The 12602-nt window shown below is 48.4% G+C and overlaps 2 protein-coding genes across 2 annotated transcripts; one reads left to right on the top strand and one right to left on the bottom strand.

The window, feature by feature from the left end:
- Positions 1 to 5633: 5633 nt before the first annotated feature.
- Positions 5634 to 7019, top strand: FVEG_15954 (hypothetical protein). Its single transcript, XM_018905182.1, has 2 exons — positions 5634 to 5871; positions 5938 to 7019. The coding sequence occupies exon 2, from the start codon at positions 6621 to 6623 to the stop codon at positions 6924 to 6926; it is 306 nt and encodes a 101-aa protein (XP_018752563.1). The 5' UTR covers positions 5634 to 5871; positions 5938 to 6620; the 3' UTR covers positions 6927 to 7019.
- Positions 7020 to 9389: 2370 nt separating this feature from the next.
- Positions 9390 to 11420, bottom strand: FVEG_06895 (hypothetical protein). The gene has a single exon (XM_018895329.1). The coding sequence runs from the start codon at positions 10459 to 10461 to the stop codon at positions 9874 to 9876; it is 588 nt and encodes a 195-aa protein (XP_018752562.1). The 5' UTR covers positions 10462 to 11420; the 3' UTR covers positions 9390 to 9873.
- Positions 11421 to 12602: the final 1182 nt, after the last annotated feature.

Genomic DNA, 12602 nt, shown 5'->3' with positions numbered 1-12602 from the left:
CCCCGACCCATCTCAACACCAAAAGCTATTCGCGGGGTAGACACACGGCTGTTCATGAAATAACTCACAGAAGCTCCATAAGAGTATCACGGTATATCATCAGTAGCTTCACATGATTTGAATCAGGTTAATATCTCAAATCTACTTTATCCTGGGGCCGAAGGTACTTCATCCCTGATGATTCAGATGTCGCCGTCAAGACTTGGTCAAGATAAGAAACTATACCAGGGGAAATTATTGCTGGACAAATTCCAGCCAGCCAGCCAGAAGTAACACTCTGACTTGTCTCTTGATGATCCATTTGACAATATGCTCTGCCGTTCAGTTACGAGTCCCATACCTTGGAGTGAAGGAAAAATATTGTTGTTCAAGTCTTGATACAAGGACCTATATATATGCTCATTTATGCTCCCATGTCAGAACAACCGTGAAAAGGCATCTCGATTCCAGACCATCAACTTTCATGGACGCATTACTTTCACAATATCCCCGTCATGTAAAGTCTGAAGCAATTCTTGGAGTGTTTCATATGCTTGCTGGACTCATGGAGACCGAATAATGTCTTGCCAAGCTTTGGCCTGGCTAACATAAAGTTTTCAGGGTCCAGCAAGGATTACCAGACTTGAAACCTTTTTCGACACGGTCCAGATATGAAGCAATGCTCAGGCTAGAGCTGCAGCGCAGGCAGTTGTCCGTTCCTGAAAAGAAAAAGAATAAAAAAAGGCATATAGGGCCCCTGGGCTGTCTTCCCTATCAAGCCCTAATATAATGAACCGTTTGATTTCGGTCTCGCGACTTCATGGCTGCTGCAGTTCAGGATCCCGCCTGTATTTATTATACCTTGGTGGCCTATAACCGGGGGTAGGTAGGTGGTGGCTCATATCAGCCGGCATTATGCAGCTCAGCTCCTCCGCCATGGTTTTTCTGTTTATGCTTGTGTAGCATTCGGATCAGGCCACTCGGTTAAGGGCCTCGGATGTATGTTGGTCTGTCGTTGATGAGTTGACTTGTCGTTTGAAAGTTACGTGAAAGCTAGGATAGTTGTGCGCCACGTTTTTGGTCAGCACGTTTCTCCTGTTATTCCCCTTGGGATTCTAACGTTGTTTCCATGCAAAAACTGGTGTTCTTGGCGTTTTTCCTGATCATCAACCGGCGTGTTGGTGCAAGTTGATGAATGTCTCGTATGTTTCAGACGTCCCATATCGGTTGCTTGGAACTCTGGGAGTTCGATTTTAACAGAGGTTCGGATCCAATGACAGGAAGACGAGAGTTTTTCGGGGCTTGAGCGACGTATACTGGAGACCCTTGGCGTTGAAATGGGGTGCAATCTTACAGGAAAACCATGTTTGGCCAGGTGCAGATAATGGTTTGTTTGTCTGTTGGTTGTGGGAACTTTGTTTTAAGAACTGAGTTTGTCGGGTGGGGGCTGTCGTAAACAGGCTAGGTACTAAGGCAAACAGGTGATTGTGATTCCGAGAGCCATGTCACATTTTCAAGGATCCTATAAGTCAGGTTGTCAGTCCACTTTCATCATATTGATACATCACCTTAAGATTTGCTGTGCCGCTGCCTAAAGGAGGGGGAGCATGTGTATCAAACAGAGGTCTGTTTGCTTGCGGTATTTGATAAAGACTGATAATAACTGGTGTTCTTTCAAAGCCCTAGCCAAGGTTGGTCAGTGCGGGATAGAAAGATGACTCGAACTTTGCTTAGAGGATGTCCGGATGATGAGGGCATTGAGAGCCTCGAGAAATGTTTGTCGAGGGCCACCTGAGTTGTCAGATGTGAGGGGCACCCGAATTCTCGGGTCTGGATGATGTCAATGCCGACGAGAGATACGGCACCTAAGCCAGATGAGGTTACACAAAGATAACGGGATTTCCCTAATGGCCTGCCTGACCCCGAGTCTCTGGTTTGGGATAGCGGGGAAATATTCAAGCGTTGGTGGCGCTGGACTTGCATTTGAATATTGATTATGAAAGACATTAGAGTCAGAAACCAAGACACATACAATGAGAAATAGCTCTTTTCGACTCCTGATTCAAAACTACTAGACACCTAATTCGAGTTGTTGGGGCAAGCCCAGTCTTGATAATGCATCTTGCTTTTGAAATTGAGTCAGCAGTGTGACAGGCAATTCACTCTCACGAGTCAAGTGCGAGGGAAAGGGTGGGAAGAAAACAACATCCAAACGTTGTTACTGTCAATCTCAGTCACTGGCACTGGCACTAAGGTAGCTTCGCCAAGGAACTTTCAAAGGTCCTGTGAATCTCAGTTGAGGGTCCTTTTGCGATTAAGTTTGATACCAGTATTAGCTTGCACGGGAGCTCTTTTAGCTGCCGTCTGCAGTTGCAGTACCATCCGTCCGCACCTGCCCACAATGCCAGCACCACACAGCACAGCACAGACTTTGATGGAAGGTACCCGGCCGCGGCAAGTATGGATTTGGAAGGCACTCCATTGAGCAGCCAATCTTGTTCCCAAACAGACTCAATGATGACCTCAATCACGGCGCTTGCCTTGATAGCCGCACAAGTACAGTTACATAGCACGTGCACAAGCGCGTTTAACTGTTGGTTCTAGCAACTTCATTTCAACTTCACCTCACGAACCAACACATCCAAAAAAAGAAAAAAAAAGAAAAAAAAAAAACAATGTTCTTTCAAGATGACATCACGTTACCTCCATACGAACCCACCACTGCTTCAAGGTCTCGATGTTTCTTTCATATGCATATGGCTTCAGCTGTGTACTATTCAATGGTGAATTCCCTACCAAGATTGCAGGGGCGTCGCATAGCGCTTGTTGACTGAACACTACAAGCACTGGCTCGACATCAACGTTGACGGCGAGATGAGATTTGATTCTCGTTCTCTTACCCGGCCATGCCGTAGGTCAAGTAATCCGATCCATATATTGAATATACATAAAGCGTCTCGTCGCCCAATTTCTGGTCCCTTGGATGACCCTGCTAACAGCTACCTTACTGGTCCTTCACATATTTCAAAGGAGTCCAATCGGTCGTGGATAGCAATGCTCCCAGTCACCAAGCCACCTATTGCACGCTGCAGCAAGCTTAGTATAAAACTCGGAAAGTATAACTGATAGCTCACCGCGGGTTGGTTGACAATCCTTCCCTTTGCATTGTTACCAGGCATGCTTGCGACCTAGCCTCTATGGATCGTGTCCATACACTCCATCCTACCAACGATTGAAGTCCCAAGATCACAGTTTACTGTCAGACTGTATAACTTGGGCAGTATCTGTACTAGTTTGCGAGTCCAGAATCATACCCACGCACCACCGCCACCGCAAACCGGCATGCGCCATCGAGCCAATTATAGCGCCAGTGACTGCCTGGCTCATTCACACTGAACGTCGAGATTAGGCATCTCGCTTAAAGAATGGCGCTTCAGCTTGCCATGGCCTATATGCAAGTAGGCTTCAAGATAAGAAACCACAGTGCAAGCATCAGATCGATCGTATCAATTGAATTCTTTCGGGCGACAAGGCGGTCCAGCAGCTTACAACGTCCACGATCACATAACCGGAACACGCTAGGGGAATAGAAGGTGCCCATGAGGCACTCACCTCAACATTTGTTGAATGTTGCTGCTTCTTGCCTCTTATTAGACATCCAGATCCTTCTTCTGATGAACCTGTTATTTGACATCAATTGGTCATCGGGGCAGAGCATATCGAATAGCTGAAAGGCCGAGGCCGTAGTTCACTTTGATGTGTGGGCAAATGCCTCAGTTTCTTCCCCATCTGAGACAGCTTGCACAGCCCATCTGGTTTGTGTAGGTTTTGGCAAAGGCAAATGGTTGCATGTTAGCCTCATATTGGCGAATCAGATCACACTCATGGAACCCAGTCGACGATGGCCAACGCCAGGGTAAGCATGCAAGACCATGACAGGCTTAGCCTGTATGATCAAAGGCGAGCTACTTGATCGTTGGTAGAGCATGACAAAGTTATCTTCGATCTCTAAAGTTTCTCAATGTCCTTACAAATTAGCCATCAAGAACACAATATGTTTTCCAGTGGAAGTCTTGGACCTCGGTGCACGTCTGAGCCGGCCTGAGACATGATAGCTTATAACGGGTGGCTCGAAATGCACAATACGCTGAGTAGCATTTGGCTATGGCAAGACCCTGTCTCATGTACCGGCTAGCCACTCCAGTGTGCTTCCATTATCCCTCTCACGGCCACTCATGCATGTCCAAAAGCAGCCTGGATATAACCCTTGGCCATGACATGGCCAGCCCGTTGCCGCCGGCAAAAAACTCATGTTAGTTGTCACATATTCTCCACTGTAAGACTGCCGGGAGTCTGAGGTGGTCCATGTCACCATCAGGGCTGAGCTCAGTCAGTATTCGGACTGTGGTCCAATGTGCACCCATCAGTTGCATCGTCGAAAATGGCTTACTGTCACACGCATCTCTTCGCCATCACGACACCGTGGAATCTCACTCTGTGTGTTACACAAACATACAGGGATAGTGACAAACAGAGGGCGGATCGATCTTTGTGGACCAATGCAACCGGAACGAACTCTTTGGGTCTGCACGATAAGGCTGCTCGATTGTCCGATCTCTAGGTATGCTTGTGCTGCTCAGACATCCCATCCCCTGTCGTTAGGATCCATGGCTTGGCATGAGGTTCAGGGAAGAAGACCCTGACAGTCCAAGGTCCAGGTCCAAGTCCAAGAACGGCCCAGGCGGCGGCACAACACAAACACAGGGGATATGCAGCTCCCGCGGGTCCTAAAAAATCCAATCGATAGGCCGTACAAGATGCGACTAGTCACGGCGAGTAAGGCCGACTATCGTCTTGTGTGTTGTTCCCCTCATAGCACGGCCCCCACACAAACACACGCACAAGACAAACGGGCATGTAGTATCCAATAGCATACGTAACTCATCAGATCTCAGTTTCTGAAGGTCTAACGCTGGTTTCTGCACCACACATATACTATCAGTCGCATTGACGAAATGCAGACGGGACGGGAGACCTGGGTGAGAAACTTGTCTGTGGATTACGGTGCGGGGAAATGGCCGCAATCACTGACATGTCGAGCTACAACATGCTTCATGTTGGCCCGTAGTTCTGCACTGCAACCCATACAAACGTGGGCAAGGAGCTACACGCACAAGATGATAGCACAACACAGCATAGCACAGTACTAAACGGTACACTACTCGAATGCACAGAAAACCCGCCATTAGTTACACGCCAAGCCCCTCTTTGGTCTCTTGCGCTGTCTCGTCAACTGGGCCCTCCGCGGTAGTCACGGACAAAAACACAGATGAGTACTTAGTCGCCGAGGCCTTGGGAGAACAGATGGTGGTGTTGCTGGCCGCGCCACCCCGGCAAAGCTCAACATGAGGTGCTGTAGAACGGTTACGGAGGACGGCACATGGGAGAAAACAGGCAGTTGACCAGAGACCGGCAGTAGGATACTGTGACCTCAGTTGGCCATATGTACAGAACACCCCTGCGTGGTTTATGCAGAAGCCATCTCTCGTTGGTACCACCACTGCTGATCATGTAGTTCAGACCCGTTGCCGATTGGCGTTGATGCAGTGTGGATTTCTAGAAACGAAGGAGATCAAGAAACGAAGTGAGACCTTCAACCACCGTATTGGGATTGGTAGTGCCAAACGGAGGATTTCCATGGCCAACTATAGACCGTATCTGGCGACAAGGCAACGATTAGTACCAATGGCTTGGAGCACAGATGTTATCCTCTCACCCGCCGCTTTGCTGCATGAAGTTTGATACGCAAATGGGAACTGCATTGAGAGAAGAGAAATGAGGAACCCCGTCTGATGACGATGAAGGCAAGAGATCCAACTGAGGACCCTCAAGGTAGAGCCCAGATGACCATCCTGGACCCAAACACCCCCGTCATGGACGAGAACTAATGCTCATAAGAAGCCGGAGGTCCCGTCCCGCCCAATACTTGGAAGTGAGCACTGTTACTGCAACAAAGCCACTCGTTCGTTCATCTCAGCTCTACAAAACTACAGCCTGTCCCCCTTTCCAAACTTACCATTGAGGCCAATATCATCTGCACAGGAGGTTAATCTTTGACTCTGAAAGCAATTCTTGACTGTTTTACCCTTTACTGTCCCAATTATCTGCGGAATTCGACCAACTATCCCACCCAGCTCTGTCATCTGGAGCAACTTATCATCTGCAGCCTCACCAGACGCTGCAAGGTCGAATCAACTCGTCTACAAACCCCAATGGTTCATCTGGAGGTATCTCGTCGAAACGGCGCTGCAACGCGACCAAACACCATCATGAAAGTTGGCGCCAGCTCGTCAGGACTTGTCGACCAAGCCGACCCCCTGTGTGAACACAGTTCTGTTCACAATTGCGCGAACTTGAGTAAAGACGGGAGTGGTCTTTGCATCATGTGCAAGGCTTCACAATGCGGTTAAAGAAACTGTTTGTCGACCTTGGCTGGCCATCGTGTAGATCCTCGGCGATGGTGATGGTGAGCCATTCCTACACGACCCCAGGTCTTGTCTTAGCGCTCCGAATCGATTGAACAAGGCAACCTTGAGAGAACGCCTGGAGATAGGTTCGTAACCGATGCGGTGGTTCGGATCATGCGGTATGGAAGGCTGGTAGGGGTCTGCCTGCAGATACGCACACACTCACGCAATCATGTAAGACATCCGCCTGTCTTGATGAAGAACCTAGCCAGGCATGGCTGTGGTTCCCACGTGCTGGGGCGTAACATTAGCAGGGTTCATTGGAGAATCGGAAAGCATAATGCGGGAGGGGGTGAGGCTGATGGGCTTGTAACACAAGGCACAGACATATATGAACTTGGGCCAGTGAGAAATGTCGGCTTGACGACCGGGAGTGGATGGAATTGGGGTCCTGTTTTTTTTTCTTCCCCCTTTCCTTGAGCAAGTCAGCATATATCAAGAAATAGTCTGCGATTTGCACGTCTACTACGGCGGAAACTATCTATTGACCCATAATATGGCCGTGATATTCAGGATATGATGTATTAGTGTAATGGATATCTATTAGTTTATTGTTTTAGCCGCCGTGGCCAACCTTGATGCCACTACGCCCGTACTAAAGCCACCTAGGATTTCATTAAGCGCTGTCAATCGACCAGTGAATATGATGCAAAGCTCCAGGTCCGCCAGTGCTAGTTGTAGGATCACGAGGCTAGAGGAGATAGCGAAATGAGACGCAACCTTCACAGAGAGGGCCAAGAGACTAGACGCTTCATGAGGTGACAAGTGTGTTGTCTGAGTGGTTTTCTCATTCGTAGTTAAGAGAAAATAAGTCAGGATCGGCCATGAGTGACAGATGCGATTCATGTCATACCTCATCAAGAGGTCATCCATGGCATATGCAACTCGCTCCCCTGCTAAGCGTGATGCTGTGCTATGTATGTATGTAAGACCAACGACACGGAGATCCATATGGATGAAGCGGGTTGATATCGGGTTCCGAAATAGACAATATATACGACATGTATATTCTCAAAAGGACCCTGGTGCTTACGCCGTAACGTAGGTATCTCATAGCCTGGAAGCAAGGGTGCTATTATCCCCGTCCCATTCCCCCCCCAGATCCAAACCGTCAATTTCGTGATTGGGCTGAGAACGAGATACTGAGACTATTCCTGAGTCTAAGCCTCATAAAGTTTATCGACTTTTCCTGTATGTATGAAAGTGGCTGAGCCAAAACAGGCGAGGTTTGCGAGACCAGGCTTGTTCGTTGAGGCTTGAGAATACGATATGAGATGATATGATCTGATGTGTTTTTTTGCTGTTCCTTTGTTTACCAAAATAGTCTATTATCTTCCATGTATCGTGTATGTATGTGGCTATCCAAAAAAGGTCAGTAATATACTTGGCTGTCCGCGGGTTGTGGCCGGGGGGTGTATCCCGGCGGACCGCTCTGTAGGGCGTGGACCGGGCCGAAAGTGAGAAATTTCGCAGAGAAGTGAGATTCTGTTAGTCCGTATGTTTAGTGACTAATAATATTAGTTAGTTGGTTGTCGAGTTGACAACTTAAGTTATCTAAGCCAGTTCTAGTAAACTGTTCACAGCTACAGTACCATGTCCCGTCCGTCATGTCTGTCTGTCTCGCAGTGACAAAAGTCGATACATGTATTATAGGTAAGCTGATGACTACGCATTGCGAGCCAGTATTTTACTGTTTTACGTATTCCAAGCGTTTCTCTGCATGTCCCAGTCATTGCTCAGCCAAAAAACCTGCACGTCACCAGATGCGGCTCGGAGAGATCGACATTAGAGTGACCTCCCTCCTCCATAACGACTCAAGCAGCGCATATGCAGGCCGCCAGAAGAGAGGAAGAATCTTCCCGATAAGGCAAATTCCCGTCTTTTAGCCCGTGTTGATCAGCTGTGCAGGCGTGATAAGTGTAACAAGGACATACACAAAAGAAATGACAGGTCTCACATGCAACGGAGATGTAAGAAAACCGAAAAACTTCGATCTCAAGTGACCGAAATACTTGGAACTCTAGAAGAAGCTTGGCAGGCTCATCGATTTGGTACCATCACTACACCCTCACTACAGGCATCGAGTCTTTAATGCACCCCAACGGCTCGGTCCCGAAGCTTTGGAGGCGATGAGCAATAGAGGCTAGTAAAGAGGGTGTGAAGAGAGAGAGAGAGAAAAAGGGCCCAATATTTTATCCATTTGTGGATATAACTGCCTCTAAAAGCCAAGGAACCAAGCAACTACGGAGTAAACTTCGGCGAACTTTTTGTGTTTTTTAGTTTAATCTTTGACTTTCTTACCACGTGAGTAACGGTCTTGCAGCTGTGGATATGTCCAGTTTTTTCCAACTCTACCTTAGCTTGACTGCTTGAGTCAATCAATTATTAGTCGCCGTTGGAGCAAAACGTCATAAAGAGGCGAAAAAGAGGATGAGAATTTCATCTTCACAACTAGTGAGTGAGGTGTGGTGCGGTTACACGCATCTAATGTCCAAGGTACGAGAGTCATGCCTCACACCAAAAGGTGATGCCATGCCATGCAATGTAATGCAGAGACTGAGAGACATAATGTACTCTAGAGTGTGTCTACATATACTGCTAGTTACATATGCAGACATCTACAGATGACATACTACAGTATAGTACATGCCTATTATACACTATTAAAGCCTCAACCTCATTGGAGTTGATGACATTTGCATGAATCTTTGCAAGGAACATGATGGAAATAGCTGACGTCCATCGCATGCACCATACATACACCATCGAGTCAGTGAGGGCCAAGAGAATAATGACACTCTACTAAGGCGTCGCCGCTGAGTCAGTCTGCACTTGTAAGCAAGGAATCAGCTTCTTCGAGCAGACAACGCTTCTACAAAACAGCAGCTGATCACGTAACCACGTAGTTATATGCACAATCATCAATCACGCATAGATAGACTTGTCATATGTCGTTTCGTGTCGAATTGGATTTCAATGACTATCAATGTGATGTGAACATAATTTTCTAAACTCCTCAACATTCCGAGGCTTCCGCCTCCAAGCCCAGAACCAGACACCATATGCGTACGCGCGCAGACAACTCAAGATGTACGTTTACGTGATCGACATATGATGCATTTAGAAAACTCCGCGCTGGGTATTCCATGCGCCTCATCGATGACCTGCAAGGAATCAAATAGCTAATTGGCTACACAGTAGCTAATCTCGAACAAAGACATTGCCTCGCAGCAAGAATCTCGCCTTTATAAAAATCTCCAAACGACCATCCCCAAAGAAGAAAAACAAGGTATCATAAGTGAAGTGAAGAATAATTCATGTCTGTCAAGGCACAGGCTGGGTCGTGTAACCGAGTGGTTTAATGCATCTAGAAAAGAGCAATCAGGGCAGCGACCATGGCAGCACCGACGAATCCTGAAGACGCGATGAGGCCGCTGGCACCGGCGGTAGGCACGGTGGAAGGGCTGGGTGCCTCATAGCCAGGGTTTCCGGGAACATCAGTGCTGCTGCCAGGAACGGGCAGCTTGGTGGTGGTGTAAGAACCAGGGGCAGTAGGGCCAGCCTTGGTGGTAGTGTTGCCAGCAGGGTAGAAGGTGGTCTTGGCAGAGGGAGCCTTCTTGGTGGTGCTGATGGTAGGGGTGCTGATGATAGTGGGCAGCTCGTGACTGGTGGTGTTGACAACAGGCTCGTAGACGCTGGTGGTAGGGGGCACGTAGACAGAGGTGGTAGGAACCTCGGGCGCAGCAGTCGAAGTAGTAATGACAACCTCAGTCGAGGTTGTGGTACGAAGGGGGCAGTCGGTCACAGTAGGGTTGCACTGAGTAAGAGTGATAACCCGGGTAGTGGTCGAGGTGAGTGTTGTGGTATCCAGACCAGCAGCAGGAGGAGCGGCGTAGTCCTGAGCAGCGGCGACCGAGGCGCCAGCGGCGGCAATCATGATGCTGGACAACTGCATTGTGATGGCGACTGTTGGTGGTTTGGAAAAGAACTGTGGTGGTTTCTTCTTAAGATATCGTAAGAGATTCTTGTTGCGTTGAGCAAAAAAAAAGACTGAAGGGTGCAAAGCACAAATAATGTTATCAAGAATCGTTTAATGAGTGTATAGCACAAGGCTGGAAGATTGATATCGTGAAAACAAGCGCACTTGAAGAGGTAAACAAGAGGAAACCAAACAAGGCGCCTGGGCGGATACCGAGCGCAACTTGTAGTTTTCGCACACACTGCGGGACTTAATCTCCCATCCATCCATTAGACCTGTCCATAGATACCCTTGCCTGTCTAGCAGTCAGAGCCCTGGTGCGTTGCGTTGTCACCTCATTAGCCCCCAACTTGATTGGCATTGTTCCCCGTACCTGGAAGTTAATGAGTTAGCCCCGGCATTGGGTCCAAATGGTTTTCGTCAGTACCACCACACAACGGTACCTTGCATTGCAGTCATGAATGTGGACGGTGATTGGATCCAAAGGCAGCCTAGAACCCAGTTGAGGATCGGGCAGAACCTTGGCTACTGCGCTTTTGACTGGCCTGTTCCTGAGCTAGAGGGCTCACCCCGGTCTAGCTCTATTCTGGCCCCAGTCTGCTCCCTGCAAAGGAAGCATCGGTCACTGGCAAACTGTCTTCGGCTGCATATCTTGGGCCAATCAAGGCTTGCCAGGCTTGCAGGGACGTGTTTTGCTGGAGCCAGCAAAGAACTTCTATTTTAGCATCTCCCTTTTGCGTGGTTTGTTGTGTCTTGACCAACTGTCATTGTTGTAGACTAGATGTCGGTGTGGGTTCGTTGCCATGCGACCTTTGACTTTTTGTGTGTCGACAAAGCTGTCAGTCGAAATGAGTCAAGAGAGACAAAGAAGAAGAGAATTTTTTCCAGACCCAATATCATTGTGCAACTCGGACTGTCCTCTGTAATGCGACTCGCTAACGGAGTTAACTGCAAAATTCGGTTGCATTGCTTGACACACAATTTCCCGGACCCATGGCGAGGACCAGAGCGTCTCATTCAACGTCCCACGACGCGGCGTCGTGGGCAAGGTTATGAAACGGCTTGCTACTCCGTACAGCGCTTCCGACGAGGGGATTATTCCGCCACGCAAAGATAGGCGAATGGTGAGAGGAGAGTAACTGCAAACCAATCTCAGACAAAATCCTCGTGATGACTTGGCTGTGAGTGACTTCAGAGACAGTCACAGATGCCTCAGTTAAAGTGCGTGCACAAGGCTTGAAACACTTAAAGACGCCTCCAGATCTTGAACTGGCGCCGCCCACGGATAATGACAGTCACACCGAGGGCCATGGCCTAGTCTAGATGAAGGGAGAATGTCTAAGTGGTCATAAGGGGCGGGCCCTTGGTTATTGCGAGCGGCACGACTTGAGCCAGACTGGTACAGCACAAAAACTACTGGATCTGCGGCGGCTCCAGTTGCCAATGGAATAGTCCTGGCGCAGTGACTTAGTACACCGCATCGATAAGAGAAATAAATATCATGCAAAAGAGCGGCGACTAGCCGATGGTACTCTGATGTTGGATCTCGACTGCCACTCAAAGTCATGCCAAGATGCGACTATCATCTGCAGTGTCGATAAATAGATTGAGAGTGGGGTTGACACGAAATTGTCGTCCTCTGAGGCGAAGGATATGGCTTCCTTTGCTAATACTAGTTGTTGTTGGACGCCGGCAGACGCGGGTAGTTGCTGGTGCAGACGGGTACGCGGCTATCTTTAGCTCGATGGCTTGATCGAATTGAGGATCGCTTGGTATCAAGTGAATGATAAAGGAGTTTCAGGATATATCACGGGTAGTCGGACACTGTCCTTCGTTGTCCATGCGTCGATAGTGGACGATTCCGAATCAAGATGGCGTCCATAGTGTCCGTGGGCATCCGTCAGTAGCGGCCAACAAAGGACGGACAGGCCTCAGGCCTAGGGGCTCTTCTCAGGGGGTTGATATCAATTATTGATGATAAAGGAGTGAAGGACATTCTGAGGAATCAGAGAGGCAAAGAAAGATGAGAAGAAGAACGAAAACAAAGGGAAGGAAGAGCTGACGACATGGTGGAGAATCTCTTTCTCTTCTTTCGTAATGCAGTTCAACAGCCTCAC

This window comes from Fusarium verticillioides, chromosome 7 (assembly GCF_000149555.1).
Source record: "Fusarium verticillioides 7600 chromosome 7, whole genome shotgun sequence".
NCBI classification, from domain to species: Eukaryota; Fungi; Ascomycota; class Sordariomycetes; order Hypocreales; family Nectriaceae; genus Fusarium; species Fusarium verticillioides.
This window is presented reverse-complemented; position numbering and strand designations above follow the sequence as displayed.